Below are 27,625 nucleotides of genomic sequence, written 5' to 3'. Positions count from 1 at the left end.
TTAAGTGATGGTTGTGGAGGGGAGGGGGGCCCTGCGTGTGAGATGGTTGTTGGGGAGGCATATAGAAACGGAGAGGAAAACATGAGAAAGTAATTAGTAAGAATTAGAATTACACTTTACAACATGATGCTCCATTTTTCATATCAGTCAGGAAGTGGAAATAATTTCTAGTAACATTTACAGGCCTGCGAGGGTCGCTCCTTCCCACTTAAGTACGAGGCTTATTTAAGTATTAAGTACGCCTATTCGTGCACCTTGTTTCGAACTCGCTCTTGTCTTCTTCACTTGTCTCGGCGATCTCCTGAGACGTTGTGTTTTTCTGTTACGTTTCTACAGGGAATTCTCAAAACACGTAACAGAGCGGAGCTTAAAAAAATAACAAACAAGACGACAGGCCTACCTATTAAATACTGAGATCCTATTCATGATTCGGCCTAAATTTTGTTACGCTTCAGAACGTAAAAACATTTTTAATCAGGTCCAATCACCTAATGAAGACGGGGATTTTATTTCTGCGCGTAGGGTCGAACCACGACCTGCTCAACACGCTCAAACGTATTCTAGATATTAAGTCTGTCTTAGGGTAAGAAGACAGACTCGAAAGGTGGTCTACAAGTTCGATGACATTAAGCGAAATGCTGAGTTGAAGACACTGCTAACACGAGAAATGATTATTCAGTGATATGCTAAGCTTACTTCAACTTTGCAACACTGGCAGGTAAAGTTTACTCTAGATAAGCCATCAAGTTTTCTATGGCCTGGTAAACGTTCTTTAAGTCACAGACAAATTAGTTTAATTCAGCAAAGGAGAAAACGCGCTACATTTCAAAACAATTCTTTAGGTCACGTTTGGCGGCGAAATGGGATCGATTCTAATCAGAAGTAACTTCGGAATTTGGGTCAACAGGCCCGCATATGCGGGCTTTAACAGTTGTATTTTAATTTCTAATGTGGTGCTTCATACAAAAACGTCGCTTCGCCCCAAATGATTAGAAGCCTGCCAGTCGCATTGATGATTCAGATGACGATTACTCCCCCCCCCTCTTCTCCTTATCGCGGTTGGTATCAGAACGTTATATCGATTAGGGCAGAAGAAATGACTTGCCGGCTTACACAAAAAGACGTTTCGTCGCACGCTGAACGCTGTTGTCGCCACGCTCTTACGACTAATGAAAACGATTCATTAAAGTAATGGCGACACTGGAACGCAAGATAAAATCGCGTCACTGGTAAGGTCGCCCCTGCGCTGAGTCCCGCGGCCACCCGCAGTCGTCGTACGGCCAAAATCGGCGCACTACTTCCCTTCAAGTACAGTTTCCAGCACGATTTTGCGTGTTCCATCTTCAAAGTGACATTAAAAAACCACGATCATAAGTTTACCTGTTATTTCGTATAGGTGAGGAACACAATGTGGGCAGCCATTTTTAAAACAGGGCGTTGAGGTGAATTATATGAACGCAGGAGAAGGAAACAAAGAGCTTAAGAAGCTGCAGGGGAGTATAATATTAAAACGGGGATTAAAATTGCTAAAGACAGGATCCAATAACGCGCTGTTGTCAACGACTAATTCATCTTCGAGTGTCACGAGATAATATTCTGACCAGCTAAGAGACAAGTAGCTTCTCAGTAATAATTCCGCGAATCTATGTAGGTAAAAAGTTAAATATTTAACAACCGCTTTTCCAACAAATCCCTTGGAATGGGGCTCTGTTCAAGCAGTGCATCGGATAGCCGGTAGATTGACTGTTTTACGACGCTGTGCCAAATGTAGACGTGACAGACCCTGATTGCATGAATAATTAACCGGAAGTGTCGCGGAAGGACACAGTTGCCCTATATTTTGAGGCAGGCCCACATCCCAGCGACATCTAAGGGAGATTTCTAGAAACTGGACCATCTGGTCTCCGATTCGAGTCTGGAATCCGAGACTTATGAAACAGGACTGTACCCTGAGGACGACGACGAAGATGGTTCTCGAAACGCTGGTGTTTTCTCCATTAAGTCACCTTACAAGACCGTTAGCCCGAGAATAATCTATTGCATTCAGTCGCCGTGAAAGCTCCAATTGAGCTGCAAGGTGTTACGAATCTCTGCAACGAACCTAAGCCCCAACATTTTATTCACAATTTGTTTGTTACTAAGTAAAATAACCCAGGTATTCCGAAAATACAAATGACGCAGTCTGTCTGGGCTTGGTACTGACAGACCTGAGCGACGCAATCAGAATGTGCTAATCGCGTTTCCTTATGCCATAATTTTCTACCATTTCTCAAGATTCATGCCCGATGAAGGGATTAAAGAAAGACCACGTACTTGAAAATGAACCATGATCCGTTTTGACCACAAGCGCGGGATTTATTGACCAAGTGGTCCACCTGGCAAAAAGTTGCAGACAGGTTTCCATGTGGCCCGCGAAACAGAGTCTGGAAGCATTTTTCACGTTGACCCGCGTGTCGAACCGCGGTCCCACGGCACAGACCAGCACGAGTTCGCTACCTCTGCCACCAGAGACCACCACCGGTGCTCTGGATGCTGCGATCCCAGAGAACAGTTGAGCAACGGATCGCGTCCTGCGCTGGACCGGCAACCTCCCCTTCACCCCTCCTTCACCCGAACGATTCCATCCCCTCTCGGCAGGAAAACAGATGATAATGCTATGACACGGCGGGGCTGTCCACGCGATGACGTCAGGCGCCGCTGATTGGTCTGTGAGGATCTACGCTTTCAATTGTGATTGGTGGGGGCAACCTCGATGGGCGTGGCCAGTCGCGTCGTAACGCCCAACGTCTTCCTTTTGCCGTAGTAGGGGCCCAGCATCGCGGTCCATTGCCAGTCGGAGAGGCTCCCTTGGAGCGTTGTAAGTCTCCGGGGGGAGTGGCACGACACGAAAGGGGGTGGAGGCTCAGGGTACAAGCTACCCTCAGGGAGAAACTCTCGCGCCTGAATACGAACAATATTTGTGAGCAACAAATCCACCACCACCACCGCACCCCACCCTCGTGAGGTTGGCAAACCATCAAATTGTCTGGTAGCATTCGACGCCCGTCCGCTGCCAGACCGTTCAGTGTGGACCAGCTCGACGGGTCGCGCGGTGCCGTGCTCAAGTGTTTCAGGAGTGGCTGGTTCTGGCTCGCCGACTCACATCCGTGAACTGTCACATGTCCGGACCCAGGACGCGCTCCTCTTCCACAGTGTCACAGTCCTACTCGGTGTAATACTCTGCAGACAGACCCCCGCTGTAAACAAAAGCCCACAAGACGCGGTCCGAGGACTTCTCGTGCGGAGATCGGGGATACGTGGGGGCGACGGCTTCCCCGTGGCCAGCGCTGTCGTTGCCGGCGGCAGCGGCGGCGGCAGGCCAGCCCCCCGTGGAGTTGGATCCCGTCGCGGCCGCGTGGGGACGGAAGCTGTACCCGCCGCCGGGTCCCACCCGCGGGGTCGGTCCCGGCGGTCTCATGTTCGGGCTTCACCACCACCAAGACGCCGCCACGGCGGCGGGGCTCCACCATCACCACCACCATCACCATCAGCCACGGGGCCCCGTGACCAGCCTCAAGGAGGAGCCACTGTCCAGCAGTCAGCTGGCGGCCGCCAGGTCGTGGATGCAACCGGCAGTCGTCGACCAAAACAGGTGTGTAGCCCCCCTGCAAGCCTCGAGCTGCAGGCTTCGGATGTCACTTACAGCAACGACTTAACCGGTGGGCCTTTTATCCTTGTCCATATGGTGCACCGGCGACATGTACGAATGTACATGTTGAACGTACAAAGTGTGGCTCTGACTACAGTAAATTTGTATCGGCAATGTGAAATGTAGATGGTCTAGCTACGTCGGGTAACGTCCACAAATTTGTATCTTTGTTTGTGCGATGCGACTCAGTCCGCTTCGCTCTGTCCAGAATGAACTTCCGAAAGGAACCACTCGGTTCGTAGTCGGCGAGATTTAACGCGAACGGAATCACATTCCGTAAAGTAGCACGAATTTTATTGTGGTTTAAGTGTCGAAAAATTTATTGAAGAAATCCTGTTATTACGTTCCTCCCCCTGCATCGGTTCACAAAACATTTAGGCCTACGTTTCTGTTAAACGCGCTGGTATATCAGGACGTGTTCCTGACAACATTTCGTATGAACGAAGTCTTTGATCCTTCATGCACGGCTCCTGTGTTGTTATATTTGCAAATCGTTGTTGCAAAAACTTAAGTTAATTAATAGTTCCACTTCTATTACGGATAGGCTACAGGCCTAAGCCACAGAGAGTCCAATAGCAGGGTATTTTAATCCTCAGCAGGACTCCTGCTTATTTGCTTAGCAACTAAATCTGTTAAACGCTCGGACCCTCATTCAATAGGCGCACGGTAGCTTTCAGAGTCACCGTCTGCAGACAGGCGGGGTAGTTATAATCTGCAGGTAGCAGATGAGACCGGTTGGATACTTGTGTCTTCTTACAGGCGCTCTTATGCCACTTATGACCACCACTTACAAATCTTTTGGGCCACAGAAGTAAGTTCAGATGCTGCAGAGATATTACATCGTCCATCGACCGAAACTCTGGACGTAAAAGAATGACCCGCTAAGACAAAATGTTAAAGTTTGCCTTGAACACAAGAATATGATTAAGTTACTGTCGGTATCAGCAAACTTCCATGGCGTTTTACCTAAGTCTAAAACAGTAATCAGGGATGAGAAATCTATCAAGTCACGCTATCCTACCCTTATTAGCCTAAACATTTTCCTTTTCAACACCAAGTCCTTCAACATTAGACCTACTTAAGTCGTCAGACAATGAAACTGATTTATATCACAGCTGAGCGGCCTGTTTCAGACAGACTTTAATTATAACATATAAAAATAGACGTACGTGGACCTACAAATTAATAATCACTGCTCTAATAAATTGCCAAGGCGCGTAGCGGATACAGATAAAAACACAGCCATTTTAAGATACCTGAAACGAACAGATATGCCTAAACAGTTCTACAATTACAGCCTATGACACGTTAAAACAAGCCGTCTTGTATATTATTATACCGTGGTGGCGGCTAGGTGGTAACGGAGCGTCTCCGTTTGTAATTGGGGGAGTCAGGGCCCTTATTACCCCAACTGAAATCAACATATTCAGCTGATACAAGTTATTTCAAAAGTAATACATAACCACGCCAACACGCAAGCCTATGAAACACAAAATGTTTTCCAACTCCCCCCCCCCCCTTCCGATTCTCGAATTATCAACTTATTTTCTTTGTTATATACTACAATCATTTCATTTCGCGTGTAGGACTTCAGAATTAATATTGGCCTTAACTTTTATGCATATTGCTGTAGATTTTTTCCCGGCCTCGCTTGGAAGTGTATCTACAAAAATTGTGGATAATTTGGTAGTAATGGAGGACTGTTCACATCAGTTAAAAGAATAACTCAGTAGCGCGTGAAGGAGGCATTTATTGGTAAATAAGTCAACAAACAGAATACCCTAGCATTTTAGGCTATATCAGCGTAGACTCACAATTCGAATCATACATATAGGCTCATTACCAGAAAATTCTTTCGTCACGAAATTTTGTACGAAAACACTTTCGTTTTTACGCAGTTCCGCAAATCTGCTTAAATCCTCCAAACACCTGTTGGCCTACGCATCTCTCGTCTTCCTTCCATATCAGACTTTGATCTCGGCCTAAATAATTTCACAAGTCAGAACCAAGTAACTGAACCCAGAAAATCAGCAATGAGAAATTAAGACGTACTTTTCGTTCGTATTACGAAGTGGGCAGTGCCGATGGTTCAGACGTTGTACTACGGGCCATGGGACCTTATGTCGGAACACACCTCAACCCCACAGACAAGCGACCGTGTCCAGGGCTCGCCAGATGATCCGGTGGTCGGACCATAGCAATATTTATGGGTTTCGTATGACCATGACAATAAACAGCAATTATTTCCCTAAACAGATTCAACCAACAGATGTTTGTGGTAGAGGACACACTGCGTCTTTGACATAGGAACTGTTTTATTCTTTATATTACACAGATTAGCTTCGGCGTTATTAATAGTGTTTTCCTGTGTTAATTTCATGAGCTACTTTGTAAAGAAAAATGTAGAAATGACATAAATCAATCACTTCGTGTTGTCTCTTCTCCAAATAATTGGATTCCTTATGTGACTGTCTCAGTTTCACAGAAGACACCGGGATTATCAAATATTTACTAAGCGCATTTAGGCTACTAGCAGGTCTAAGTTCATTCCATCTTTTTTTGGTCAGACAAAGCTTATAGGCTAATCACAGTCAAGCTGAGGGATGCTTTGAGGATGTGTTCTACTGACATCTCACGGTGAGACGTTTACATAGGCCAACACACGGACAGCTGACAGACGACCTGCGTGAACGGAAAACTCATTCCCATGCCCTCCCTTGTTAAGGTTTGTAGCCAGCTCGCCAGTAGCACCGGGAATTAATTGTATTTCCGTAACTCAACCCCAATATTGGCTAGTTTCAATTAACAATAACCATATCAGAGTTGAAATTCCTGCTATTTTTTTACAAAAAATGAAAAAAAAACCTTTGTCTAGACTTAGAATGCTGCCAAAGCGGAAACTTAAAAGCCAAAAGCGAGACCTGCGACCAGGAAGTGAAAAGACAGCGCTCATTAGAAAATGTAAGCTTCAAAGGAACTCGGAAAGGACAACTCCACGCAACGTTTGCAGTAAACATTAATCAATCCTATCATTCCGCGCTAAATGACGTTTATACATGATCCATCGTGTTAAAGAACCCACTAACAAAGAGCATCATAAACTCTCAACATGCGAGAGGAATAAAAAGGCCCTCTTAGGGAGGAAAGCAATTCATTAACTGCATTCCACGAAGCAGCTACCTTAAAAAACGCTTTTAAAACTTAAACTGTTGTAACGGTGGGGCGAAGTTCCTCGACGACTGTCTAATCGAATTAGTGAAGTGGTTTCCCGGCTGCGTTCCTCCCCACCAAACAATAATTCGATTCAACTCATCAAACTGTGAGGAATATGATTCTCGAATACGGAAACCGTTCCTAACCAGATCTCAAAAAACGAAAATCCCACAACTTAGACGCTGGTTTTTCTCGAGACTACGCAGTCTAGGAGGTGACGTGTTTGTCGCTTTTCTTTGAAACGGGGGAGGAATACAGACTGGGGACACGCGGAACTCTTACCCAGTTTCTCGACGGAAAAGCATTCCTTTACACGTCGTCATTTTATAAAGACTACTGAGAATTAAATTGGAGGGACAGAGAAACACCACAAAATATCGAGACAATCGCTTACATCCCAAGTATGACAATTCAAGGCGCAAGTACCTTCAACTCCAGAGGCAGAATCAGCATAAATCATAAAACACGATGAGCCTCACGTTATTGTAGCAAATTACGAGTTCAGTGCTTCTCAATTTGAGGACGCTTTCCAGAGGCTATGACAACGTTCGCCATTGATGTGTGGTATAATTATCGGTCCCCCACCTATTTTTGCGTTTACACGCAAATATGTACTAAAAAGCGCACACAATCCATACATCCGTAGGCACATTGGTACAATTATGCCGGCGACCCCTATTTTCGCGAACAGGGTAGTTACTACAGGCCACAAACAATGATTTTTACGTCTGCATTGACGCCGTAGGCTGCAGTGCGAGATACGATACAGAAAACGTTTGATTTGCTAACCAGAGGTCGCTATCTGTTGTACCGATTGCAACTGGGGTCGTCGGAATCCTCTAGAAAGCGATTCTCAAGCGTGCAAACCAGGCATTTCAATGAATAAGCAGGCCTAACCTGATTATATTTTTATACGCCCAATTATAATTGGGCGTATAAAAATATAGTCAGTATAATTATTAAAGTTCCTTGTCTCTTTCTGAAGATCAAGATATTCTTTAAACCTGTCAATGCTGGTAACATGGGACAATGCAGAGACTTGTTTACAACCTAGAAATTGTTACACAGAATTATAAACAGTTGAGATCTGGCAGAGGAATCAGTTCACTGACCATATCAACAACACAGCCCATCTAGTATGGTACGTGGGTCAAATGACCTTTAGTAACCAATAATTCTGCATTTTGACTGCAGGGACCGTCCGTGTTCATATGATTCTCACAACAAACAGCGACGATTTCCTTAAACAGCGTCAACCAGTAGATCTTTGAAATGGTGAAATGCTGTGTTTTCTTTGCGGTACGGGCTGAATTTTTAAATTATTTAGACGAGCGTCGTGTTTTCAAAAGGGCTGAAAGTAAATGCGACCACGTCACGTTACCATTTCACAACCGAACCCCTAAAATACAAACTTGAGTAGTCTTACGTTTAACTAAATATTCAATTTTGGGTCCCGAAGAAATATTCGGGGACTGGATTCTTCTTAAAGAAAAGTCTATCTGGTGTCACATGTGCTCGCGTCTCGAACAGACTTCACAAAATGTAAACGACATTTTATTCGGAAGTTTTTATTACATTTGTGGCACGAATTTTATTTCCATTCAATACGCCAAAAAACACTTAACATACATTTTGGTTCAGAAAGAACCTAACGCTTTTGAAATGTTTCTAAGAACAAAAAAAAAAATGCTTTTAAAACATTTCGGGCGTGTGACGTCGAAGCAGCTGGAAAACCCAAAAGTAAGAAAGCAAACGAATGCGAAGGAGGCCCATTAATTTGTGTGTGACGGACAGGACAGACGGTGAGGGAAGAGCTAATTCTCTAGAGTGACGCTAACAATTCACGTTATCTCACGACAGATCAAACCACTCGCGAAGAAGACGGGACGTACATTTTTCGCGTAGTTTATTCTCGATGTTGGTGCAATTATACTTACTGTGGCGTGTGGGAGGCGTGGTCACATGCGAGCGACAAAAAGTCCACGTGATGCAAACGTGTCTCTTTTTCCGGCAGTGTAACGAATATAAGCAGGTTAACATAATGTCATCATCATTTGCTTCGCTTCTCGTTTCCCTGACGTGGGAGGGGGTGAAAGAGAGAGAGAGAGACAGAGTCAGTACCTACACGTACAGCGTGTTCATGATAACAGGAGCTCGTCAGGTAGCTACCGCGTTTGGCAGAATGGCAGCTTTGGTTGGTTCAGTAGACGTGTCACGAATATTCCCTGCGAGCAGTCAAAACTTCCGAGTTTGGTCGTTTTCCTGTCAATGACACGTCGCCTGATTGATGATTTTTAAGGTTCCGAAAGATTACAAAATTGTAATATTCCTTGTAATACGAGTGGATCAACGTGTCTTTAAACACACCACCAAGCAAATTTCAAGTATAAATAAGCCATCTGACGATTATCTCCACAATACATTCCTCTAACTGCATGGAGTAAATCCTAGAAAATCTGTCAAGAAACTGAATGTCTGTATGGAAATCCACAGTCCATTACCATGTTCACAACAGCCTGCCTGTAGTCCTAGTTTCGATGCACATCTAATCGATATAATCATTGTTTCCTGAACACACATTTTAATATTATCCTCCCAGCTATGTCGAGGTATTGCGAGTGTAGATTACCTCTCTACTAATATGTATCATCACAGAGGCATTTATCCACAGTAAAATCATTCTCCTCCCTTGACACGACTCAGTGGTTCTAAGTGCACGATAAACTGTAAATTTTATGGACACCCTGTATGTATATGCTGGGGGAGACATTCTGGTGGCGGGGTCATGCTGTCAGTTATATGGAAAGAAAAAAAAATAATAATTGTGTGGTAGCAATCAGCGACGCCAGAGGACAGCAGCTTCAATTAATAAGAGAGTGCTGTTAGCTGAGAAGACAAGAAGTGGAAGGAAAACTAACAAATAGGCTTGCTGCCTCCACAACAAGAACATTATTGTGTTATGAATTAAACTTGCCGAGAACTTTACCAACTAATTTGTTTGTCTCGTGTAGGCTGCTGCTGCTGCTGCTGCTGTGTGAAGGGCCTGCTTTTTACACTGTCGTAAATTCAGCATATGCCCATTCAGTGTGCGACATATTGACAGCGTCAGAGAAGCAACGACGTATGTAAAGTGACAGGTCATTATATTTTAATGCTCTTACATTAATGTCTCTTGCAGCATTCCTCCAAGATGGCTACCCTACATGACTTTTATGTGTGTGCACCTCTCTTATTACTCATGACGCCTAGATTTTTTTTTTTGTTTAAACTGTGGCCAGAGAAGTTTGCTCAGTGATAAAGCTTCTACCACCAGTTAATTACATCCCACCAGTCTGCTCTGTGAAAAATTAAATGTCTCTCAAAGAGTCTCCAAAACTCCTGCCATGATCTCGTCGCAAATCATTTCCCCATTGTCTTTCAGGTACTTCGCTACTGGCCCTGAAGTTTGCCAGTGCAATGCTGTTTTAGAATTCTTACGCTGCAATCTGTTTTATACGCGTTTGTACGCAGGCGTAAAATTTCCTCATCCAAACTTTCACTTCTCACATATTTCAGTATATATTCTGTTCACTTTCTGAATCTTCAAATACTAACTAACTAACTAGATGGCTTACCGAACCCGAAGGTTCATCACCGAATTAACCAAAGCCCTCCACCGGACCCTGTCCTGGGCCAACAAAATCCAGTTTCCTTCAACTCCTATCTCCCATAGATCCCGCCTGAGATTATCCTCCCATCTACGTCTAGGTCTCCCCAGCGGTCTCTTCCCTTCAGGTTTCCCAACCAGTACCCGGTGCACACCTCTTGTCCCATCCATGCGCGCTACATGTCCCGCCCATCTCACTCTTCTCGACTTAATCACCCTCACAATACTGGGGGAGCAGTACAGATTTTTAAGCTCGTCATTGTGCAGTTTTCTCCACGCCCCATCGTCTTCCCTCTTAGGCCCAAATATCCTCCTCAACACCCGATTCTCAAACACCTGCAATCTGTGTTCCTCCCTCTGAGTGAGAGACCATGTTTCGCACCCATACAAAACAACAGGCAAGATTATTGTTTTGTATACTTTAATTTTCAGGGTCTTAGAAATCAGACGGGAAGACAAAATATTTTGGACTGAGAAGTAGCAAGCATTTCCGGAATTTAGTCTCCTCCTAACTTCCTCACAAGTATCATTTTGATTTGTTATTGTTGTTCCCAAATATTTGAACTTTGTAACCCTTTCAAAGGATTTATTAGCCACCCTAAGATAATTTTGCCCGCCTGTCTTCTGATGACGAGATACTAACATGTACTTAGTTTTTTCTGAATTTACTTCCAGCCCCACTTGTCTACCAGCCTCTAGTAAAACTTCTGCGTTCCTCTTTATTGTATTTATATCGTCCCCCAATAAATTAACATCATCAGCATATGCCAATAGCTGATGTGTCCCATTCAATTGCAAACCCTCCTGCCTACCTTGGACCTTCCTGATGGCGTATTCTAGCGCAAAGTTAAAGAGCAAGGGAGACAAAGCATCTCCTTGTTTTAGACCGTTCTTGATGAGGAATGTCTCAGATACATATTTACCTACTCGAATTTTGCTACAGGTTTCATTTAAGCACATTTTTATTAGACCCACTAGCTTCTTTGGTATACCAAATTCAATAAGAATATTATATAGCACTTCTCTCTTCACAGAGTCATAGGCTTTTTTGAAATCTATAAATAACTGATGTACGGTCCCACCGAACTCCCATTTTTTCTCTAGTATCTGACGAATGCAAAAGATCTGATCAATCGTTGATCTGTTTCGTCTGAACCCACACTGATGATCCCCAATAATTTCATTCGCATATGGGGTTAACCTTGCCAAAAGAATGTTGGATAGAATTTTGTATGAGGTTGATAGCAGCGATATTCCTCGGTAATTACCACACTCAGTCTTGTCCCCCTTCTTATGAATAGGAATAATTATGGATTCCTTCCACTGTTGTGGCATCTCTTCCTTATCCCAAATTAACTGAATAAGCTTATGGATCCTCATATGCAACCCTTTGCCACCTGCTTTAATTAATTCGGCCGGAATCTGGTCAATTCCTGGAGATTTATAACTTTTCAACTTCCCAATGGCTAGTTCCACTTCATCTAAGCTAGGTTCTGGCACCAACAGTTCAGCTGTATGCATTTTAATCTGTCTAATATCACCAGTATCATGAACATTTAAGAGCTCGCTAAAGAAATTTTTCCACCTATTCACAATTTTTATTGGATCTGCAAGCAACTTGCCACTATCATCCTTTACCAAATTGGTCTGGGGTTGATATCCTTTCTTAAAGTTATTAATGCCTCTGTACAGGTCTCTGATGTTTTTTTCCTTATTATTTGTCTCAAGTTCAGCAATTTTGCCCTTCAGGTATTCCCTTTTCTTAGTCCTAAAGGTTCTACTAGCCTCACGTCTCACGTTACATAGATTATCCGCATTTGTTTTGTTTGGGTTCTGCAACCATTGAAATTTTGTTTGCTTCCTTCGATCTATTAATTTTGAACATTCTTCATCAAACCACGGTTTATTTTGCTTTCTCCTGTAGTATCCTAGTTTCTCTTTTGCTGAAATTTTGATGCAGTTTCTGACATTTTCCCACTCCCTGTTGATGTCCACACTTTCATTATCCTCATTTGCCTCTAAAATTTGAAACCTATTCGAAATTTCAACTTGATATTGTTCCTTTGCCTCTCCCTCACTTAATTTTTTCAAATCAAATCTTTCTGTGTCAAAATTTTGTTTAGTTCGTCTACTTACTGAAAGCCGCTCCCTCACTTTTGCTACCACCAGATAATGATCAGTGTCGCAATCTGCTCCTCTGAATGATCTCACATCAATTACATTTGTCTGCCTTCTCTTATCTACTAAAACATGATCTATTTGATTGTGTGTTCTGCCATCTGGAGAAGTCCAAGTGTATTTATGAACATCACGGTGTGGAAATTTTGTACTTTTTACAATTAAATCTTTTGACGTAGCGAAGGTTACTGCTCTAAGACCGTTATCATTACTAAGTGCATGGAGACTCTCGCTGCCTATTGTGGGTTTGAAGATATCCTCCCTCCCAATTTTTGCATTGAAATCTCCTAGCAGAATTTTCATGTGATACTTGCCAAATGTATCAAATACTGATTCCAATTCTTCATAAAAGCTATCCTTGATATCATCGCTTTTGTCTTCAGTTGGGGCATGAACATTAAGGACAATGATGTCGCACCAACGTCCTTCCAAAATTACGTAAGACAACCTGTCACTAACAAATTCTACTCTCTTAACTGCTGCCCTAATTCTGCTATGAACAAAAAAACCCGTCCCTAGCTGATGATTGTCATTCCCCTTTCCATAGAAAAATGTAAAATTGTCCACTGGGATCATGCCCTCCCCCTCCCATCGCACTTCCTGCACTGCCACTAAGTCTAACTTATAATTCCCTAATTCCCTACACACTGATTTCAGTGCCCCAGCCCTATAGAGGCTCCTAATGTTCCAAGTACCAAATCTCATGTCCTTTTTCAATTGCCGTGGTCGTGCCAAAGAGTCCGTCCTGATCCGAGGCTTGGTTGATTTTTTCGTAACACATATTTTTTTTTTAAAGGTGAAAGGTTGTTAGCCCTACACCCAACCCCCAACCTGGAGGACCAGGGTATCACTCTTAGTCTAGCGCATCTCCTTAGACCTGTCCGGCTTGGGTGACCCTACCATGAGCCGAAGCTCAGGCCGGCATAGCCCTAAGGGTCATTTGAGCACGCAAGCCTCCTCACCCGGCAGATTGCCTTCGACAAGGTATCTTCAAATACTACAATCTTAGTTACTACAATCTTATTTTACCAACTGTTTATCCAACATTTTGCCTAATCTCCTTTGAAGATTCCTGTACCAAATTTCCTGCAAAACATTTTCCTCTAGCTCCTGCAATCACAAATATTTGCCCGTTGTTTTCAAAATTTCCCTCCCCTCTCTCTCTTCATATAAACTTTTAAGCGAAAGCAATAGTTGTTAAACGTGACATCTGAGTACACGCGGTTCGATTAGGCTAGGCTATCGAAAGCAGGCGAAGGCCTAATGTGAGGGCGTCGAGAGGAGGAGGAGGCATTAGAATCCAACCCAGGACTCCTGTCACGTGGCTCATCAGTAACACAATTAAACAAGACGAACTTAAGGCACATGTGGTCTCCACTTCTCGCGAAACTTCGCCTTTCTCTCTACCCGTAGAATCCGTCCGTTTTGAGTCCCGGAAGCTCAGACAATAAAAGTTTAAAAGTAATCCGTCTGGTTTGCTGTACCAATCGCACAGGTTTATTAGCGTCTAATTAATATTCGGTCGGAAGTTTGCAGAACGAATTAGTCATAAAAACATTTCGTGGTGTTTATCACGAATTAACCTGGACGGCTCGTCAAAAGTCAGGAGAAACATCAGTCAAGTTATTGGCCGATGTACAAGTATTGTCGTGCTTGTTGTCTACCTGGCACGGCGATCCACTTCAGCAAAGAGTCCGAAAAGCTTTTAGCTTCGCTGGTTATTATGAAGCTCGCGGCCCTGCAGGGACCAATCTGAAAAGCGAAAATTCCCGAGCATACATGACCGTAATGTACGTTCGTTCGTTCGTAGACAATTAAAACGCTTTGTGCTCGTACTCGATCTGCTTGGTGGAATAGGATTGTATCGCCGATTAGCAGCGTTCAGTGGTAGCCATTGCAGAAAAGACCAATTGAGCAACCAGGGCGTGGTACAGGCGATGATAATATTAAAATTGACTTGATCAAACCCTCTCAGAACAGACTGAAATAAATGACTGACTAACATCTTAAGTTAAATACTTAACTGAACTAACTAAACGCGTGCTAATGAATGCACCTTAAACAGCAGCCTTCAAAGTCTTGAGCTAACTCTCCCTACTATTAAGTAATCACCGTTTTCACAGAAATCCGCTACTAAACACTTAAGTTTAGCAAGTTCATTCCAATTCACACCCTCGCATCCTATAAGCACCTTTTTAATATTATCTTTAAATACTACCTTCACCTACGTCTCCTCTCATGCAGTTCTTTAATCAAAATTCTGTATATGATTCTTGTTTCTGCGTGCATGCTACATACTCCATCCACCTACTGTTTCCTCAGTGACCCGCCCTCTTTAACCGGCTGTTTCTGTCTGTTTCGACTGCAGTGTGGGCATCGGGCGGGCGCACTTCGAGAAGCAACCGCCAAGTAACCTGAGGAAGTCCAACTTCTTCCACTTCGTAATCGCACTGTACGACAGGGCCGGCCAGCCGGTCGAGATCGAGCGCACCGCCTTCATCGGCTTCATCGAGAAAGACCAGGTAAGACGCAAAGGCGCGTGGAGCTTCATGCTCGGACCCCTTTAACCCTGAAGAGAGACACGTGCCCTCTAAGGAGGCTATAAGCCAAGGCTATGGACTTTGTAAAGGCGTATGGGGGACTGGAGGGGAAGCCCCACGCATTCTTCAGCCCGGTGGGGGTCCACGCTCCGACCGCGTTACCCCGGAGATAGAGCCCTCGGTATAACTTCGAGAGGACGTCAGTTCGGACGCGTTGGCGAAGTGAAAAATTCGAATCCCGGTAGACCAACCGAACTCTACGAAGTCACTAGAGAAGAATTGCGATACAGTGGGGGGTGACTGAGGAAGAGTTAGCAGCGGCGAGCGTACGCTGACTGGAAAGGACCACGGTCGATTTCACACGCATGAGAAGAAGAAGAAGAAGACTTTTAAGGATAAGGCGTCAGAGGAAGTTCTGGTGACGTAATCATTGTTCTTACAGAAGAAAAGGAATTTGATGAAGCAGAACGGGAGGTCCAGCGTTCAAACCTCAGGAAGGAGACCCGTTGTCATGACTGAAATCTCTACAGGCAGATGACAGGATAGAAGCCTACCTTAAATTACACACGACCACTTCCTTTCAGATATATTATAGTCATTTAATGCTACATACAGCCTGGGTTAGTGATGGTGTCGTTAAATAAGCCACAACTTAAACAACACAATTTAATAAATAAATAAGAAAGAAGACATTTTATTACAGAGCTCCGGAACTCGGAGCTTGTAATTTCTCTACGATTTAGGTCATTCTCATTTACGAATTGAATAGTTCAAAGTTGATGAAGACGTACCTAGTTAAAACATGGCGCTGTACCATGACGGTCCAGCGTAAATGCAGTGTAGTAAGTGTTGGCCCGTGTACTAATAACGTGACGCAGGTATTATGTGATCGTGTGACGTGTCAATAGGCAAACTACAATAGCATTCGATTTATAGGGGACCGTGATTGGACGGCACCGATAACATTATACTGACACTCAGTGTGGTCTCTTATTGTTACGGTGTCAAAGTCCTCTGGGGGGTCTGCGAAGCGACGACAACTATGTACAGCTTCCTGACACCCCTGACACACAAGGTGGGGCTTGCGACTGTCTGTACGACCCAGCAAAACCCGGCGCAATGAGTCGACGTTCTACGAAGCGATGGCTTTCTTAAATTTTCTATAAGGATGTCAAATTTCGTATTTGACGAGCAAAAAACTCGTACCAAACTTCCGAAATCTGACTTGAATTATTAAAACGTGGTTCACCGGGATGTGGTGACGTAAAGGATTAGAAGACTCGACCTTGACAGGCCTTTACGGAAATATTCAGGACTAAACAAATGGGCCACAGCATTTACAGAGAGAGAGAAAGACGACAAAATTGCTGTTTCTAATCGGAATATGACAGCGTTCATGTGATAAAGGAGCTTTATGACAGGCTGATCCCTCAACCAAGAGGTCCTACAGGATGTCGCAAAGATTCGTTACCTCAGAACGGAAAGATACGAAACGAATTAATTAAATTCATCGCTTGGAGAACGAACTCAAGTCAGAATTTTTTTTTCAACGTAATGTTACAACACGATCACGCAGGTACGTTGACGCACGCACCACGCAGTAGTCTGCGTACGTGTGCACCGACACTGACGTGTAATACCGACCCTAAGTGTCAGTAACAGTTTCAGGTCCCTGCATTACCGAACTGTTGACGTCAATGGACTGGACCAGAGATGCTGCAGGATGTACGAGCCAGAGACAGAGAGAGAGGGACAGAGACAGAGGGCAGGTAATTGTGTTCGTGGCGATGCAGGGGATTAGGGTGCGACTCGGGAAGAACATTTATCATCAGACCGGAGTGTAGTGGCGGTCGGGGGTAGGAGCTGTATTACACCGTCCAACATTTTCATTGTGAAACTTCTGGCTAAAGTTGTTCTGTTGCCTAGGTCGGTAATACAGGGCCAGAATAAAATGCTGCAGCGAGTGAGAGGAGCAAATGTAGAGTAGAAACTGTCTCCATTTATCAACGCAAACGTTACATGAGGAGCCAGTTCAATTCCGACTCGTATTCGAGAGATAATCGGTTCGAATCCCGTCTGCGTCTCGCTTCTCCTCAGTCCTCCAGGCGGATTACAGGACATAACAACAGCTCTCTTGAGATGATACAATGTCGTTAAATAACCTACGATCGATCAGCTATAAACATGTGAGAATGCTGTATTTGGCACAGTCCACCAGCATGGTTTCACGGTGGACTTTTTTGCACTTTACCGCAACTCGACATTCACCTACGAACGCCCCACGAGGTTTAGTTTATTTAACGACGCTGTCAGTAGCTCATCTTCTCTTTGTGAAGAAGTCACAAGTGAAGTACATTGCATATAAAACTTTGTAACTGAGCGAGCTACTGAATGTCAGTCGCTGATAGACAGACTGAGAACGTAACTACTTTGGTACTAATTGCCTTTGTGTCTGTTTTGCAGGAGACGGAAGGACAGAAGACGAACAATGGCATCCAGTACCGTCTGCAGCTACTTTACGCAAATGGTACGTAAACATGAACAACTTAGACCTACGTTAATGTATTCATACACCGCTAGGATAATCTGCCTCTCGCTTCTTCTCAGAGGCACATGAATCCAGCACCTGCAGGGTAGAACGACCCGCCCACATTGTCCATCAGACCCCCGAGAGAGCGCCTCTACTCATGCGGTTTCCTCTCAGTCCCCCAACGTCCGACGGCTTCCATTCAACGCGGTCTCCTTGTACTTACAATCTTCTCGTTGCGGTTCCGATGTAAGGTCCTGGGGAGACCCTTGCGGGCTCACGACGGAGGAAACCACAAAACCACGCGGGGAGATTAAGACGATGCACACACACACACAGCCCCTGGAAAAGGAGCTAGAGGTCCGGCGGCCTACCGGGGGAACAAGGGTCGTATTATTTTAAGACGGGACTGCGAAGTATAAAGTAGGCGCATGACTGCATCGATCTACGCAACGCCGGGTCCTTACGAGGTCGAAGCTTGCCGACTTCCTTTGAGTCAAGGCCAAATGTAACATTGGACGACATTCAGCCCACCGCCGTAACTGTTTACGCTGATGTTTTCCACGCCGTCTCGTCCCTAAAAATTTCTAAGAATTACTAATGCGTGCTAGATGTCGCGCCCATCACATCGTCCTTGATTCGATCACCTTAACAATAAAACAAAACGAACTTTCAGTGAACGGAAAAATGACATGGGAACAGCGCACAGAATTTCTTCCTTGCTTACTGCGTCTGATGACAATGTTGGGGTCATCTCTCTGGATTCGCATTCAGAATTACGGAATGGACGGGGTATGTAGCACGAATGGGAGACCAGAAAAATGCGCACAAATTTTTGGTCGAAAATCATTCAGGAAAAAGCTTCGGAGACCTAAGTGTAGTTCAGAGGATAATATTAAAAAAACAGATGTGTTATGCAGTATAAGAGGATGTGGACTGCTTTGACTTGAGAAGAATGTAATGAACGACTATTATCTCCCCCCCCCCAAAAAAAATGATCAATGGATTAAATTTGTTAATATGAAAGTCTACATTAACTAAGTCGCACATTTTGGCAAATCTGTCTCAAAGAATCGTCTCGAAATATTACAGTGAACGTCTTTCCGTCCCAAAGTTAAACAGACCGCCATGTTGGTACTGTCCAACACAGGGAATACTACAAAGATGCTGTTTGCATCCAATCGCTTAGTTTGATTCGGGGGACGAACAGACGCAGAATGAGTAAGCGGGTTGAAGTAACCTGATAGTACATTACGCCACTGCGATGCTATGAACATCAGTTCAATTTGTCGCTGAAGACACTGTACCTGTCTTGAACCGGGTGGAAAAAAAAGTTCGTTCTAAATCCCATAATGATAGCAGCAAATCCACTTTGGCTCTGCCCTAGGCTCCTGGTCAGACGTATTTGTTTGTTACACGGGCCGTGCAGGGAATTTCCATAAAAGCAACAAGTTAGTGTAGCTCCACTTACTAGCCAAGTGAAACCGCACAGGATTAGCTGCAACCCGCCTTCAATTACTAGGAAAGGTGTGGGATTATTGTCGAGTGTCCACCTCCGGCGCCGTACCACGGTCCCTCCAGGATTTCGATGTTGCGTCCTTTGAAGCCGGTAAGCACCGGGCCCCCAGCAGACCATTCGCGGAACTGATTAACAAAGAACTTTACTGCGACCCTGATTAGTGCTCTTTCTTAAATAAATGGGATTTTGTTTTGGGGAAGGGGGTGGGGTGTGGTGGGGGCTTACAAATATTACGAACATTCTGTTAGCAGAAACGCAGGTTTAACTCAGATTATGGCGAAGACCGACACCGTACATGATCACGAAGCATTTCGAGTTGAAAGATAGGTGAAATAATGAAAATACTGAAATGGGAAGATGGACTCATCCAAGGAAGAAAGGAGAAGGAGCGGGACGATTGATGGACTGATTGATAAATTCGCGGGTGGCTGAATGCGTCTCAGAAAGGATGTGAGGACAAGTCGGTGGACTGTACCTTTGCTGTAACTGAACGCATGCACGACGAATTAGTTAGAAGCATAAATGGCTGAATTGAAATGGAACGCAGTGACCATACTTTATATTAACAAACATGTACATCGTTGAGTCGACTATTGAGTTCCTGTAACAAACGGAATAAAACGTAAAAGAGGATGAAGCCGCAGAGGGCAGTTCGCGTTTGAACAGGTAGATACAGGAACGGCGTTCCTCGGGGGATCCACATGCGACGAGCTCATGTCAGGAGTTTAAACAAAAGACCGGTCTGAATACGACATGAGGAGAGGTTGATTAGCGTCGGGACGCCCGTGGGGGGACTTGCAAGATTGGTACAGATCTGAGGAAAAATTGTAAATCGGCGGTGGAAGAATCCTTGTTTGCAGAGATTCATTGTTACGGGACTCCCTCATCGCTTTCTGTGACTGACATTCTTGTGCACACACCAGAAACGTCCTCTCAAAATCCACAGAACCGGAAACGCCATGCATAAAATATAGTGACGTCACCATCTCTTATTATGTGGCTAAATGGATTAAACCCTGTGGTGTGGGGAAAAAATCTTCTCAGCATTATTATGGACAAATTGTTACGAACGAGCAAAGTCAGAAGAAGATCACGCAACATCGTGTTTCATCTGTTTCAGCAAACACACATTTCGAAGTGTTCTCTGAATTTCGAGAAACTTATGTTGATTATGTCTCACTTATAATATGCGGGCTAACTAAACCAGGCTTACTGAAAAACGTAACAGAGCGCAGGAAATGTCAGTGGGCGGACACTAGAAGAGGGAAAGGACCAACAAGTCTAAATCACGGTCGGCACGAACTCGTTTCCAGTCTCTTTATATATAAGGCTTGCTATTTCTCGTGGATTTCCTCAGTCCTTTGAAGAAAAATATCGGCACGCACCTCAAAATAAGACACGACTACTTTGAACGCCGTACAAACTCAGTAGCTGATATAACGAAATTAAATAACAGAATAATATTAAAAAATATATATATTCTTATAAGCTACACATATTCAGAAATTAAATGCTGTAAATGTGACAGGTTCGTATGATTTGAAAGCCTTCTTGTAAATCTGTTATAGTGGCGCAAAACTGACGGCGGACAGCCGATACAGACATGTGCCATTAAGGATGTTTCATTCGTAAGGACGGCAGAGCACTTTGCTGGGTCTGTCTGTCCGTCTGTCCAGCCAGTAATTAGGAACAGATATGTAACAGATGCTGTGACCTGACGGGGATTACGAGCTGCATGATGCAAGAAAACGGATGTGTGCCCCAGATAATGAGATCAACCTATAAATGGAATTACTTACTTCTGAGGTAAGGGAGGTCATAAGTGGCCTAGGTAGGAATTGTCAGACCTTTACACGTGAGAACCTACAAGAATACCAACTGTGGTAACCTATTAGGTTATATCAGGCAAATTAGCGCAGCCGAAGAGGAAAGATGAACGGAAATGGACCGCAAACCTACTTCATGGAGCAAAATATTTATTGAGAAACCCATAGTCGCTCAGCTGACCACAAAATTCCCCCGCCCCCTTTACGGAACCTTGCAGTTCATTGCCGTGCTCACAACAGCTCGTCAATGGACCCTGTCTCAAGGCAAATGAATCCATTAAACACTATTTAAGATCTATTTCAATGTTCCGAGGGTGGCTGTCTTCTGGGTTGTAGCTCCGTGTATTCTGATAGAAGTTCACCAACGTTTCAGAGGTAATTGCTTTCTCCATCATCAGGAAGATGAGTTAATTCGTTCTTAATTTGAGCAATTCTTAAGACACGGCGTTCGTTTGCAAACACTTCAACATCGACAGATGTCCGATGGACGTATAGGCGATTTTCGTACTGTGATGCTGACATAAACGTCACTAAACTGTAGTTATCTCTCGAACTGTATAGTTCCTAAAGGTCCCGACGTAACGAGAGATGAATCTGGACTAAAGTAGGTGACAAGTTCTTCCCAGAGTGCAATGCATATGAACGAGATAACAAATGAAGATTGGCAGTGACGAACTGACAGTTTGCGCTTGCATAATTAATTCAGATGCACTACTTACTACACAATTGCATTTCCTAGGCGCATGCATGAGCCGGTCACCAAGGGCCTCCCAGATAATTCGCCAGTCTTGACGGCCGGGATTCGATTCTCGACAAGGGCCAAAATGATATTTTTCCAATCATGTCTACGCCGTCCCAGCCAGTAGCCGAGTGAGATTTCAAGTTCTCACGGCGACGAATATAAAGATGGCCGTCTTCTGGGATGTAGTCTGGTACATACTGACCGACGTTTCAGAGGATCTTACAGTGTCCATCATCAGGGCGATGAGTGCCATAACCAAGTGGTACCAGGGACCGTTTCTCCGGTGTTAAAGCGAATACAGCTCTAAAATCATCTTTCACCGAGGATTAGAATCCATCGGCCACGCGTCCATGGCGTACACACACAGACGTGTAGGAGCTAGGAAGTGGGAGGCATGAGAGATGACTTTAGAATATCAGTTGCAAAACCTGAAGGGGAGAGGCCATTTGCGAAGCATAGATGGGAGGATAATATTAAAAGGATGTCAAGGAATCGGTGTGTGAGCATAGGAACCAGTGGCGGGCTGTTGTGCACACGGTAATGAACATGCAGGTCCCAAGAATGGTGGAAAAGCTGCTGACTTATAAATCAACTGAGCTTGTCAAGGACGACGCAGTCTCTTACTTAATTCTTGAGGATAAACATTGCTGCTTACAAACTTTAGACCGGCTGATCGGTAAATGCCGAAGCCTCGGCATCAGTGCTGGACATCACGCTGTGTCATTGCTCAACAACAGCTGCGTCTTTAACGCGTTAAGTTCTCCTCCTTGCACCTTCTATGGTATTTATCTCAGTTGCCGGGTGGCGAGTCCCTCGAGACCCCATCCACCGCCACATCTTCTTCTTCTTCTTCTTCTGTGCTCCTCTCGATTGTAATAAAATAACCCGCAAACGGTCGTCAAGGAGACTTGGAGTGCGCATTGCTCCTACTAGTAGCCAGCGGCGAGACTGAGTTCAAGACTCGACTCGATACATTCCCTGAGGAGGGCGAGCTACGTGCATTTTAAGTGAAAGTTCACAATCACGCCTTTACGGAGTCACACCCACACGTCCCACGGGAATCCTCACAAAATGCAAGAGGACTTAACTTTGTATCTTATTGTACCGCTAGTCTTTTTTATAAGTAGTATGTCGTTCTACGGATCACTAAAATTTTAAATGTAAAACCTTAAACGAAAAGATAACTTGTTAAAACTATGTGCAGAAGGTATGATAATATTAAAATGTATCATAAAGAAATAGAATCGATTATGTGAACTGGATTCATATGACTCTGGGTAGGTACAAGTGGCGGGCTCTTGCGAAAACAGCAGTGAACCTTCGGGTTCCATACACGGAGAAAGTACAGTGAACATTTCCCACATTTTTTCCGAAGATTAATTTTAATATTATCGTCCCAGCTGCCACGGTGGTCTAGCGGTCAGAACGCTAGCCTTGTAATCCTGGGGTCTCGGGTTCGATTCCCGGCGTTGCCCGAATTTATAACTTGTGTTGGGCAAGGCCGTGGTCTAGGCAACACGGAGTTTTCCTCCGTGGCATCCCAACAATTACTCCATTCACACACAGAAGAAGGCAATGGCAAACCACTTCTGGATCATCTGCCAAGAACGTATATGAACAGGTCCCAGTCCGAGAAAAGGATGGAAGGATCCTGTTCATATGGACCTGTCGTCAGACAGAACACTAAATAATAATACGCCCTACTATTAGCTACCTTTGCTTTGGACCAAATGCTGTTCTCAGCATCCTGTGCTCAAACAGTCTGATCTGTATTCTGTCCCTACGTTTTAATATCTAAATCTGTAGGTTGCAAGTGGAAATACAAAAGGTTTTGTGAAGGAAAATTAACAGAGCTGTTGGCGCTTTGTTCTGTTACCTTGACCTCAGACCGCCCGATGTGACGCTGTGGTACTGTTTACTGTTTCAGGTGTGCGACAGGAGCAGGACATTTACGTCAGGCTGATCGACTCTGTCACAAAGCAGGTAAGAACCTCTCAGGCTGCATTCCATTTACTGCGATTCGCATTTGAAACAAGAGCCAAAAGGTCTGTGCAGAATATTTGCTTGTCAGACTGTGACACCGTCAGATTTCTCCTTTATTACTCGATTAAATGAACGTCCATAAACAAAATAAATCATTACGATGGCGTACGCACTGTACCCACAGCTCACAAAGTCAGTATATTCTGGGTTCGCGGATGAACGTAAATGAAGATATATGCAGACATATTGGGAAGTGTACAATTTTGAATCCGGAGTTGTAGTGCATAAATACGAAGTGAATTTACTCTTAGTACAATGAGACTGAGCCACTGCTAGACGTCGTGCTACATGTGCCGCCAACGATAGGTCGTGCAAAACAGTCTTCATGCAAGCCCGAGTCCTGTTGTACTAATTCGTAATACGACGGAATTTTGCGGTGAGAAGTTGCTGACCCTTCTTGAAGGATTCCCCCGTCAGCAGTACAGAATTTCAAGTGCTGATCGCCACGGCCACGTAGCTTGAAATTTCACAACCCCCCCCCCCCGCCCCAATTTATTTTCTATTTTCTTCAAGGAAATAAAGAGCTCGCTCGTATATTCTGGATGAACACTCACGCGACACCCAATCGTCTCGAGACCGTGTTGAGATGCCAGGATCTGTGTTACTGTAGTTCCGAGTTCTAAAGATCTTGAATCTATATTACAGGGATGAAGGCGAAACGGCAAAACGTAAAATGAGGTGAACAGGGAAGGGGGGGGGGGAGAAGGAGTCGGTTTTCTACAAGGAAGTAAGAACGGATGTTTCCCTAAACTGCCTCGTTCGTTCGAGACTCACTAGAACAAATTTCATTTACGTTCGGAACTGCAAATGTTCAAGTCGGGTCCACACTTTCAGTTCTTTAGCCGCGTTCAGTTCAGCGAATAATGAAGTCGTGGCATACTTTAGGATCCCGCGTCGACGAGGAACACAGTATAGATACGACAGTAGAGAGAACGCGTAGAAGGAACTCAGACAGTCGAACGCCTTTCCATTACTTTCTGTGCAACATCAGGTCTTAGCGCGGTAACTCTGAGATGTTCGCAATTCGTTTGCAACTGCGTGATTCTGGCGTACGAGGGGCAGGACACCGTGTACATAACCTGAAACAGGGCGGGACAAAGGCGAATAACCCAGCGACCATTAAAATGTACAGCCTTTAAATGCTGCTTCGAATTACGTGAGCCGGAATTACTTATAAAATCATGCACTCTTATCTGCAGACGCCCCACTCTGCAAGAGTGGATTAAACACTTAATCATCGCAAGTTTAATTGCTTTTCGGTTTAAACAGCTTACTTAAGAGTGATCACTTAAGCAGACTTACAGAGCGCGCCACTTACTACAGACACGTCACGGATGACATCACACCTTGAGCAGAGGTTTCGTCTTTACATTCCGTCAGACACACAGGGTGTTCGAAGAGTCGTAGAGACACGAGTGTAGATACCGTACCTGAGACATCTTAACCAACATACCACCGAAGCATGCGTCCATGTGGCGTAAAAGCGATGGACAATGCACTAAACAGATACTTGCGAATTTTCGGATATCCATCTGATTAACACCCACTTTAAAAATATTATCCTTCCATTTATTCCTTGGAGTCTCATGCAATCTCTTCCTTCTACATTTTCCGACTAAAATTTTTATGAATCTCTTATCCTCATCTCTGGCTTTATCGCCCTGCTAACTGTCCGCTTGCTGAAGAGTACAAACTCTGACGCACATCGTTAGGAATTTTAATGTCGTATAATACTGAGACTTAGGTTCTTCAGGAATCCGTTCATTACGACCATATACACAGACGAATCATTTGTCAGGCGCTCTAGAAAGAACATGAAACTAATGCCAGTTTTGCAGTAAAGCGAGAGTGTCTTCCTGCGCTGCAAAGTTGCCTTCTTAAGCAATGTTCCCGAGCACAGTCGTTTCTCCGCTCCTTCCTGCCTTATTCCCTGCGTTTATGTTCAATTCTGTGAGGGGAATTTAATTTTTACCCTCCATCCACCGCCCGCCCCTCTCACCCGCCCGACGTTCGTGCTTCGTGATGGACGAAAATTAGATTCAAAACTTAAACACGTTACTTTAAGTCTCTACAAGGACGGGGAGCATTTCTCTCTTTAAAAATTCTATTGCCACCTTTATTTCAATAATTTCCTCAGATCTCATTAGATTTTTCCTTCGTGTATTGAAAAGATTTTAATAACCCACCGGAGATATTTTCGAGTAGATAATTATGAAATCAGTCGTTCTTAGCGAAGTAAGCCAGTAGAAAATTACCACTGGTTCAGTATTAATAACTCTGTACTATTCAAATCTCTCTCAAATGAGATATAACTTATTTCCTTCCCAGGAAAATCTACGTGATTCGCTCAATCGAATAATAATGCGTATCTTCTAATAGAAAATATTAAATATATTGCGTCTGTTAAATTCAGGCGTACAAAAAACGCATTTCCGACTACAAAGGTCATGTAAGATGCAGCAGTCAGTGACAGGATGTTCGCAAAATCTTTACTGTTAGGGCGGAAAGCGCGGTCCATTCACTTCCTAAGTCAACACGCCTACCTTCAGTAACACAAACGTTTGGTACGGATGTTATTAAAAGGTGTATAAACCTGTCGAGGCGTCCAGAAATGGGGGGGGGGGGTGATCGTCGAAGTCGGTTTCAGGCCACGCGGGCACAGTAGCCCCCCGCATGACCTCCATGCGATGCTGTTACCGGAAAACGTCGTTACCCAACGCACTCTCCTGCTCTCCTGTTGCCGTGGTAACCGACCGGTTGCCAACAACAAATGGAGCGTGTAAACGCAGACACGCGACTTGCTGCTCATTTGTTGATACACTCACTGACACGCTGAGATGCGTCAGGACTAAGAGATCAACCTGTTCGTCCGCGTCTCGTTTCTCGACCAGATTAAATGAAACGAAGTTACGGGGGAACGGAAAACAAGCTTCAGCATTTGAGGAAATAGCGAAAGGACTCGTCACTGAAATGCGTGCTTGTTTAGGCTCATAACAAAGTGCATCGGTGTTAACGAATGTGTGTGACGATAAAAGAGAACAGTCATTAAACTTACAACCACGGAGAGAGAAGACGATGTTCAGATTTCGTTTCCCTCGATTTTATGAGGACGTGAAACTTGGGTTATTAAGCACAAAATCCGAAGCAGAATTTCAAGCAAAATAAATCAAAATTTGAAGACATGTTAAGGAATGTACAAGATTAGACAAAATTATAAATAAATTAATATATATATATGGATGAATACATGAATGGTTAACCATATGACCACAAAGGACAACGACACTTCGATGCGAATTACACGTACGCAGGGGCTCCATGGAAAAGGGCACAGACTTGAAACCACTCAGTCCTTGGTTCTTCACGTTTTACCTTCTTTATCTTCTTATCCTGTCCTATCCTTCATCTTTAAATATTAGATATTTAGTTTGCATTCCAATCATTACGGAATAGCACGCAGGTTTATCATATCTCAACGCTTTGTGAGTGTGTCCTGACAATTGTTCTTCAAACTGGCCGATTTTCACAAAATGTCGTACTTTACATGTTCCTATACTCCGTAATAACAAGAAGGTGGACCCATTCGGTGTTCTCATGTACGCAATCTGAAGCAACACTTTGCTACGGCAGAACGGGAAGGAATCACAGTCCATGGAATTTGTGGCATTTATCAGTGCTGCCAACTGTTGAACTTCGCGTGCTG

The 27,625-nt window shown here is 44.2% G+C and overlaps 2 protein-coding genes across 5 annotated transcripts in view; one reads left to right on the top strand and one right to left on the bottom strand.

The window, feature by feature from the left end:
- LOC110828138 (protein PBDC1) overlaps positions 1-27,625 on the bottom strand; it is a 232,616-nt gene that overhangs the window by 100,317 nt on the left and 104,674 nt on the right. The gene's annotated exons all lie outside the window — the stretch shown is intronic.
- Positions 3,373-27,625, top strand: part of kn (EBF transcription factor knot) — a 135,147-nt gene continuing 110,894 nt past the window's right edge. For all 4 annotated transcript variants that reach the window (XM_022083937.2, XM_087344768.1, XM_022083929.2 and 1 more), the window contains exons 1-4: positions 3,373-3,631; positions 15,094-15,247; positions 17,729-17,792; positions 23,807-23,862. In XM_022083937.2, coding sequence (XP_021939629.2) covers positions 3,456-3,631; positions 15,094-15,247; positions 17,729-17,792; positions 23,807-23,862 — 450 coding nt within the window. In that variant the 5' untranslated portion in view covers positions 3,373-3,455. The remainder of the gene's footprint in view (positions 3,632-15,093; positions 15,248-17,728; positions 17,793-23,806; positions 23,863-27,625) is intronic.

Source organism: Zootermopsis nevadensis, unplaced genomic scaffold (genome assembly GCF_977971745.1).
Source record: "Zootermopsis nevadensis isolate Lab colony 2312 unplaced genomic scaffold, Znev_1.0 Znev_ptg000008l, whole genome shotgun sequence".
NCBI classification, from domain to species: domain Eukaryota; kingdom Metazoa; phylum Arthropoda; class Insecta; order Blattodea; family Termopsidae; genus Zootermopsis; species Zootermopsis nevadensis.
The sequence above is the reverse complement of the archived record's forward strand: the minus strand, read 5'-3'. Positions and strand labels throughout refer to the sequence as shown.